Source organism: Salvelinus sp. IW2-2015, unplaced genomic scaffold (assembly GCF_002910315.2).
Source record: "Salvelinus sp. IW2-2015 unplaced genomic scaffold, ASM291031v2 Un_scaffold16552, whole genome shotgun sequence".
NCBI lineage: Eukaryota > Metazoa > Chordata > Actinopteri > Salmoniformes > Salmonidae > Salvelinus > Salvelinus sp. IW2-2015.
Window position 1 is genome coordinate 140898 of NW_019957641.1, and position 9193 is coordinate 150090.

The following is a 9193-nucleotide window of genomic DNA, read 5'->3' on the forward strand; positions in this document are numbered from 1 at the left end:
TAATACCAACTGTGCTTTTTGCAAATCCCAACTCTCCCTGAGACACCCTCGGAGAGTGGGGTCACGGCCAGGGTCTGCCATTAACAACAGCGACGTGTTTGTTTGTGGGTGCGTGCGTGCGTGCGATTTGGTGCGCGCGTTAAACGTACGTGCTCGGCCAGGCGGTTGTTGTAGCGACACAGGCTGAAGATGAGGTTGCAGGTCTGCCTGATGTTGATGCCGTCTCGGATGTGCTGGAAGAGGAAGGGGAAGCCTTTCCCCCCGGTCAGGGCTGCCATGTCACTCTGGGACAGAGTCAGGTGTCTGGAGAGAGAAAAGGAGATTAGAAAGAAGATAACGAATTAAACATATGAAGGGGGAGGATTTGATACTGACAACAGCGAATAAATTGGGTGCTATATGTGGTAGTATTTCTAGCTAACTTTTGGGCAGTATTACCAACACTATGTTGTGCTGTGCCAAAGCTATGAACATTTCCTGTGACCCAGCAAACGTAAATACCAAATTGTCTAGTCACAACAATGTCTAGTTCTGGGTGATACTCAGATTGTCCAGTGACATTGACAAATCCCACTTTGTTAGTAGCAGGTCAAATCCCTGTGCCATAGACTGCTATCCTGTGTCCCAAGTGGTGCTATGCCATGCCCGGCAGTGCCCTACCTCTCAGAGCGGGACTGTTCCACCAGCAGGGCGATGAGAGCTATCATCTTCTCCAAGGCGGCAGGGCGGTACTTCTCTTCCGCCAGGGATAAGATGTCCTCCTCCTCATCCTCCTCTTCTCCCTCCTCCTCAGACAGCACCTCCACCTGGGGCTGGAGGGACCAGGTCATTACACACCCAATCACAGAAACACACACACACACACAACTAGTGTATACTTACGTTCTCAGGCCCCTTCGTGCCCATGTAGAAGTGCACCATGATGGAAATGGCTTGTAGGGACAGAAGGAACTGACTCTGGAGGTATGAGAAAAGAGAAAACAAAACAGACTTAGCAAAAACCTTGTTCTCTAAAAACCCTTTCAGCCATGTATCTTGGTGAGGTAATGCCAAGGTCATGGGGTTCTAGCCCTGCAGGAATCACAGAAAACATACTGAAAATGTATGCACTCAGAGAGCAGGCTCTGGTCAAAAGTAGTACACTCTGTTGGTTATAGGGTGCCATTTGGGACTCATCTTTACACACTTAAGTCCTTTGGGATAAAAGTGTCTAGAGTGTTGTTATCAACGACCCACCTCCTCCTCTCCCATCTTGGCGAACTCGTAGAGGAAGGCGAAGTACTCAGTCAGGTGTTTGCTGTGGGGCTTGACGCCGTGCTCCATGATGGACAGCAGCGTCTTGACGAAGCGCGTCACGCACGAGCGGCTGCCAATGTCCTCCACCGGCCCGTCCATGTCGTCAGACCTGCAGGCCGCACACAGGAAGTGACACCAGACAACTTGTTAGGTCATGTTCATTACCAAACAAATGAAGATGGACTGAAACAAAGGGACTACCTAGACTTGTTCAATGAGAAAGTCTAATTTTCTTTTTCTGTTGCAAAGCATGTTGAAACGTTCTCTGTTGAGTACCCTACTGAACATAACCTAGGTGATAGTGGAGTTCTCCCTGAGTTTTTCCAGAACATTATAAATTGAAACTTCTTTGGTTAGTGACCATTTTCCTCAATGTTGTGCCACAAAACTCTCCAAGTGCCCACAGTGCTAGGGCAAGTAGGTGACACATGGCACCTTTCAGCGAGCTAATGACACAGACACAACACTGTGATGTCACGCTGCAACGCCTCTAGTGGCAGCAAAACATGATCAGCTCAAAAGCCACGTTATAGACTCATGGGATATCACAAACCAGTTTAATGTGAGAAAAATGCTCCAGAAAATTTGTGTAAGCCATCAATTGTTAACGTTATAAAGCTTACAAATGAACATGTTTCTCAGTTGTGAGTGATTGAGTGGGTGGATGATTGATTGGTACATAAGCAACCAGTCCTACCCGTCCTCCATGCCAGGTTGTAGGTAGAGGTGGGCGTGGACTGGCCGTAGCCTCTGGATGACGTGGATACACAGCCTCTGAAACATCTGATGGGGGACAACAGGGCAGAGAGTATGAGTGTGTGTGAGTGAGAGTGTGTGTGTGTGTGTGTGACTGCCGAACAATCTGATTGGGGCTCTCACCTGTCGAACAATCTGATTGGGGCACTTGATGAGGATCTGCATGGGCCACCAGTTATCATCAGCCATGCGGTCCAAAAACCACTGAAAGACCATGACGACAGGAAGTTAGCAATTACCCTGATAATGATTGAAAACCATTTCAGCACAATATGTGGACCCTTGATTTGCGCTTCAACAGTCAATTTACCTCGCAGGCCGCCTGGCTGTTGTTGAATTGTTTGGTCAGTAGCTCGATCCACTGCARCATGGTGGGCTGAAAACACACAGACAAAATGTAGACAAACCCTTGCTAGAAGTTACAGACCATCTACCACGCTGTAAAACAGAGGGCATAAAATCAAACCGCTGAAAAATAACCAGACTGCAATCTAGCCACTAGAGGGAGCCATCCACTGACAGTAAGGAAGGACAACTCACCTTTTCCTTGGAGTGAATGAACGTCTCCAGGACAAACGACGTGCTAAGCTGTAACCAAGGAGAAGTGTGAGAGTGGAAAGTATATTCAAAAAGTGTAAAGGTAAAACCATAAAAATTAAAAAACGGTGAAAAGGTCAAGGATTTTTCAAATTAAGTTCTATGGTTGAGAATAAGGCTTTAGTGGAGTGCGGTCGTACCTTGGCAGTCATGAGGGAGATGGCTTTGGGGTCTGGTAAAGTGCTAGGGATGCTGCTGCAAAGCTGCCACATGAACCTGGAGGTAAGAGTACAGAGAGAGTCACAACACTGATCTCAGACCAGTTTATCCACCAACACAACATCCTACATAACTTACACTATGTTAATAGATCACGACCATATTTGATTGCATATGAGCGGTAATTGAGACAGTATTTCATAAGTAAAACCAATTTGGTTATACATTTCAGGGTAAAGTCACAGGCACATAAGCAAAGTACTGTTAACATAAACTCTCAATAATATCACATCTGCATTCCAGCTTCAGAAAAAGTACAGTCGTGATGGCTAGTACAAAAATGTGCCGCTGACCCAAAGTATGTGTGCTCGAATATGTTCTTGTCCTGGAGAAACTGCATGTTGTCTTGCCAAATCCACTGAGTAGAGAAAATTTAAAAAATTAACACAGAATAAGCATTTCAAAGTTTGAGAATAAAGAATGTGAGAAAGGAGAGCGCTATGCGATTGTAACCAGCCGGGTACCTCGAGTAGATCTGGAGAAACGTCGAAGTTGAAGTCCTTGCCATTTTCCTCCTCTAGCTCCACTCTCTTGTAGAAAAGCATGTAGGCGCTGTGGGTCTGGAGTGCGAGACACGGGACAAACTGTCAACTTTAAAACCCATCGCATCATTAAAACTACATTTAAACATTAGAAAATGATTTAGAAGGAAACTGACCTTCTCAAAGGAGAAGTCCATGAACTTGTCGGTGACAGAATCGTACGTTTTTGTCTAAAAGACAAACATGTAGGTGAGACAAAACATTTAAAAGTATTAATTAACGGTAAAACATTGGAGCGTTGTCTTTTTGGGGGGGGGGGGGGGGGTACCGTCATCTCTCCACCGAAGCACTCGGAGGCTAGCTGGGCTGAATCAAAGGGCTTCACCTCGGCATCGTTGAATAGGTACCTGAGAAAATCAAACGAATTAAGTTAATTGCAGTCAGTTGTATTCCCTAAAATTCAAAAGCACACAGATGTCAATCAAACGATTGTCATGAATTAACTTCCATGTAAATGGTCAAGAAAGTATATCGTATCGTAAGGCAATAACATGAGACCTCTTTTTCTTTTTTTTTCCCCCACTGATCTGATTTCAATAGTATAGCCAGAGATATTCCTCACCATTTGTTATTCTTGTAGGCGTGCGGGTTGACGATGTCCCGGATGAAACTGTAGTAATGGCCGCCGTCGGCCGTGCCCGTGTGAACCGTGACGCCGATGAGGTCGTACTCGTAGCTCTCCGCCACCTTAGCCTCACCCTCCTCCCGGAAACCTGTAGTAGGACATAGTGGACCACATCAATGAGCAACCCGTTCCTCCAATTATTGGTCCAGCTAACCTCTGATAGGCTAGATAGATGAAAATACCAAGAGGATAAAAACGTTATATTAAATCGCCGATAAATCACTGCCGACCATTCGAGGTGCAGACATTACTTTGTTTTCATATCTTTCTACAGACTACGAAAAAGGAATTATCCGCATATTGCTATTCAACCTGATTTCAAAACACACGACTAGTACACAGTGATACAAGTGAAGTTTAGTACAGAGCCTATGAGAAACTAAATCATGCGGTGGGGGGGGGGGGGGGTCTTGTCGGAACAGGAAGTGACGCGTTACCCTCCTTTTCCTGTCGCCCTTGGCCATGAGGAGTCCTCCAGTTGTAGGGGGTCATTGTCGAGGCGCAGGGAGGGGAAGGAGGAAGTGCGTGTTTGACCTTCTCCTCATCATGGTGGACCATGTTGAAGGTGTAACGATGGTGTTTGAAGCTCGGATGCGAGGCAGCTTCATTGAGCAGGCCCTGGAAGGAGAAGGACGGAAAAGGAAGGGAGATTAATGAAGCACAAGTCCTTATACAAAAAAAAACGGATGAAACTAGAGATGTTGATTTGAACCCATTAAAAAAATAACTTATTGACATCGATGTGAAAACCAGCCAACCATTCCAAAATGTCTAGTATACAACTACGACGCCACATGTAGGATGGGCTGGCTTATTTTCAGTAGAAACCAGCAGGGTTCCTCTCATAAGGGTTCGCGTCGACTCACCTCTTCTCGGGCGTACTTTCTTGCCACACTGGGAGGCAGGTGTACATGTTGTCCCCTCCAGAGTTGTCCTTTGATGGTCACCTCGTCAGAGATTCCTGAGGAAACACCGAAGACAACAAGTCTCTAGCAACATTGCCAGAGCAGTACTGTATGCCCACTAGAACTAGGAGCGTAGAAAATACCCCGGACTAACAGAGCACGGACGTAGGATGACTTGACCGGAAAAGTTGCCAATTTGCCAGAGTTAAGAATTCCAAGCTTTGAATAAGGAAGGCGGCAGTGTGATACTACCAAGTGCTATGAGATATGAGACTGGATTGGAAGGGTAAACCCCAGTCCTATAACCAAAAACTTGGTTGCACTTCTAAACGATGTTGACGGCGATGTTGCCCTTTACGTAGGATGTTTCTTCATGTCGGCCACCTGGCCAACCTGACTGTGTAGAACTCCTCGGCTGTCTGACTCACGTGGTACAGGGTCCTGTTGGACGGGGAAATGAGTTGGAATGAGAATGTGTGTGTAAAGCACACACACACCAGTGCAATGAACACATGTTAAGGGCGACCCTTTTGTAGTGAATTTTCTTTATAGTACCAAAGGCAATAGTGAAAGTGCCACAAAACAGTAAACCTCGTAATCAGCAGTGTGGTTTAATTCCGGTTTATGATGAGTTTTTGCACTTTACACAATCTTTTGCACTAGGGAAATGTTGCAGGTAAACATTTTTAAAAAAGGAGTAAGTGATTCTTTACCAGCGGAACCAATTTGTTGGTGATGACCGCCTCCAAAGAGCGTCTTACACTGGTGTTCTTCAGTCCTGGGACACTCCTCTATCTTGGTGATGAGGTCGGTGAAGAACTCGGTCATGTCCTTCTGCTCGGCCCGTGTTCAGGGGCTGCTTGTCCCATGTGTAGCGTCTTACAGAAACGGCCGGGGGGTTGTACGCCTTCCTCTCGCTCTCCTGGAAACGGCAGCGAGGAAGCAAATGGAAGACAGATGAGTGGAGCAAAAAGAAGTAGCGGGCTCTCACGGGGACAACGTCAGTTTGTTCTTGTTCAGATTGAGGACTGAGGAGATGATGAGAAGGGTGTGGAGACAGAGGGCTGAGAGAGAGAGAGAGAGACACGGCTGCGTACCATGAGATAGGTGAACATCTTCTGGAGCTCCAGTAAGGTGGTCTTGTGCTTAATCTCCTCTGCGTACTGGAAAAAAAAACCACACAAACTCTCATTAAACAAACATTCACAATTTCTACATCAACGCATTCTTTCGGTGCAGAGGGAGTGAAAAAGCACGTCGTGGGATGAGTATTCTGCGCAAAATGGGCCGCCGTGGATCATCCAGTTGCACTGCTATCTACCAGGCGTGAATGAGGCGAAATTGCCCCCGTACAAACTACAGCATTGTGAAAAAGGACACCACGCTAATATAGAGAGGACTGACGCTTCGCAGTGAAGACGGGCCCTGGCGTGCCTCAGGATCATTAGTAGCTGTTGATAGTGGAGCCAGGGCTAGCAGGTGGCCCCCAGGTTTAGTGGAGGCCTACGAAGCGACACTCGCACGCACGTCATCGTGGGGCCAGTAGTCCCACTTGTACGGGGTGAGAGGCTGTCAATTTAATTAACATTAACACAAATATTCATATGGTTCAGGAGCCTAATAGAATATACGGATCTAAGATTGTTTGATTGATGCTGGAAAATATTCTTAAATCATAGCATTTCAAAAAATGACCTTGAACTTTAATAAACCAACTTGGTTCACTCATTTGATGCCATCATGGAAGCGCAGACATTACACACGGAAGCCCTGAATTTAATGGATGCTATTGGGCTGATTGTTTAAAAAGCCAGCGTATATAGTATTTCTACTCCCCACCCCACAAAGAAAACAGCTAGGGCGCAGTTTAGGGGGCGAAAAACTATTTTCAGATTCTGTCAGCCAGCACAATGTCTAATTCAATAGCCATTGTATCCCTTGGACCCTCCTACCAATGCATTACTCTCATTGACAAATATTTCCTAGTAAACATTTTCAACGGTTCCTAACGTTTTTCTCACTCTGCATTGTGCTGGGACATGACCCAGTTGTGAAGCAGTCTTAGTTCTCCAACCGAGCCTTCACCGTCTCCCACCAGGAGGTCGTAGGCGGCGGCGCGGGCCGCATGCGCTTGCACTTGGCTGGAGCCGTGGGCGGCCAGGCTGGGAAGGAGGAAGAGCAGGTTGTGGACGTCGCGGCAGGAACTCCTGGCCCTCTCGGTTAGAACTTGGAAGGGGGCTTGTGTTGAGGACGCTTGCGTGGCGAGGGCGCAGGAGGCCCGTGAAGGCCCGTCGTCCTCGATGGCCGTCCTGCTGGTCCAGGAATCTCACGGCTGGGGAGCGGGAGACATGGGGTGGGGGGGGGGGGTCAATGTTTTGAGCAAGCAAAACTTTTCGTAGAAGTGGTTTAAAAAACGGTATTTGTCTTGTATGTAATTTGAACTGAGCTGGCCTTCATACTCCAGAATGAATGTGGGACAAGCGCAAGCCATCACACATTAAACATCTATTTCAATAGAGACCTGGGGTTGTGTCCGGAAACGGCACCATATTCCTAATATAGCGCACTTCTTTTTGACTCGGGGGCCCCATGGTCGCAATAGGACGCCGTTTTCAACGCAGACCTGGTCTTAGAAGATCGTTGGACCACCTCCCGTATGCCAGTCGGCCAGGTGTCTGCAAAGCAATCCAGCGTCCAACAGATGGTTTGGCTGGCGTCTTTGACGTGGATGTTGTCCCGATGAGCTTGCACAGCAGCCAGAAGTACTCCTTACAGCCCGTCCTCAGCACGGGCTCCTCTTCATATCCTCCACCTGAACACATGACCACACAGCAGCATCAGGCTACAGAGCCCGGCCATACTTATAATTAGAGTATGTGTACTTTGACGTGAACCTAGCGAATTGAATAACCCACTAACGAACCACATTTGTTTTTATCGTATAACAGTACAACAAAATTGTGCTTGTGTGTGTCTGTAGCATCGGGTCTTATACGCGCAAGTGTGTGTGGGTGCTGTAACCCACCACGCAGTGTTTGAGGGCCTGTGCGTCGGGGAGGACTTGAGCAGCGTGGAGGCGGCCAGCAGCAGGAAGGACCTGTTGATGGACTCTCCTCCCTCCAGAACGCCGACAGGGACAGCTTGTACAGGCCGTACCACGCCTCGTGACGCACCGCCGTCTGAGAAGGACAAGAGACACACTCAACGTCAACACCTTCCCTCTATTTGATGTTGTTACCAAGGTCACAGCGGATCACAGAATAGTTAGTATTTCAGTGGCCAAAATAGGATCCAAACAATCACGGTATAGCTAGATTCTGTCCCAGAGACAAATATTTTTCGGTGGAAATGACCCACAAATGTTACACTTGAAACGAAACTGAGGGCCATGTTTTTAGGCAGGGGAAGAAAAAACAGCAAGGATGAAGGACAAAACTAGACAGGCAGTTCATTTCCGGGCGGGGGGGTCAGTGTCTCCATTATTCCCCCAGAATCTCACCTCCGGCACCAGCAGGAGTGAGCTTTCTTGGAGCCAGTCGTGGAGGTGGGTCGCTGCGGCCAGACCGACTTGACCGTGAGCAGCAGGGGCCCAGGCTCACCAGAGCCACATGGAGTAAGTGGGTCACTGCGAACATAGGAATAACGTCGTCATTTCACATGGTCTAATGAGTCATTCACAAGACAATGTGCCTTAAGGCACATTACAAGAATGGATAAGGAGGCTACTGAAGTTGTACTTCAGCGTAAAATTTTGTTGAAAAAAAAAACAATAAGTGTGGCTTTTAATTGTCCATGTGAATTAAAATTTAAGCATTTTGTTAAAGTATGTAGCTCACCTTTCATGGCGGGACCGGTGGATCCGATTGGGCTTAAAACTGCTGCAGGTGAGAACAGGAAGTAAACAAAGTCAAGATAGGCTGAGGAAACCTTTAGTAAAAAAACATTCACACTGATACCCCATGACCATAGGAGAACTTTACAATGACATGCCTAAACGCCTTCCATCAAATCCAATCATTTGTTCCCTGTCTTCAAATTCAAAAGCCTTTCTTGGCAGGAGAGTGTGCAACACATACATTGCCCACACAAACATAATAAGTAGTTAAGTACTACATAGCACGCTATGCGTAGTTGTGACACTGAAACACAGGGCTTGTCTTCGGTGGTTTCTCTCACCTGTGTCTAGGTTGTCGTACGTGTAGGCCACGTTGATCAAGCCGCTGGATCAGTGTTTGGTGCCTTGGACAAGGCCG

General features: G+C 47.1%; 1 protein-coding gene and 1 non-coding gene across 2 annotated transcripts in view; both read right to left on the reverse strand.

The window, feature by feature from the left end:
- Positions 1-9193, reverse strand: part of LOC112080877 (ubiquitin carboxyl-terminal hydrolase 34) — a 65065-nt gene that overhangs the window by 16207 nt on the left and 39665 nt on the right. The window contains exons 46-59 of the mRNA XM_070442739.1: positions 3973-4123; positions 3679-3757; positions 3527-3580; positions 3333-3428; positions 3162-3226; positions 2790-2865; positions 2593-2640; positions 2363-2428; positions 2176-2256; positions 1994-2079; positions 1237-1405; positions 883-957; positions 661-812; positions 82-303 (exon numbers count right to left, since the gene is read on the reverse strand). Coding sequence (XP_070298840.1) covers positions 82-303; positions 661-812; positions 883-957; positions 1237-1405; positions 1994-2079; positions 2176-2256; positions 2363-2428; positions 2593-2640; positions 2790-2865; positions 3162-3226; positions 3333-3428; positions 3527-3580; positions 3679-3757; positions 3973-4123 — 1420 coding nt within the window. The remainder of the gene's footprint in view (positions 1-81; positions 304-660; positions 813-882; positions 958-1236; positions 1406-1993; positions 2080-2175; positions 2257-2362; positions 2429-2592; positions 2641-2789; positions 2866-3161; positions 3227-3332; positions 3429-3526; positions 3581-3678; positions 3758-3972; positions 4124-9193) is intronic.
- Positions 1668-1797, reverse strand: LOC111971152 (small nucleolar RNA SNORA17). Its single transcript, XR_002878232.2, has one exon. It is a non-coding gene; the product is annotated as a small nucleolar RNA SNORA17 (small nucleolar RNA).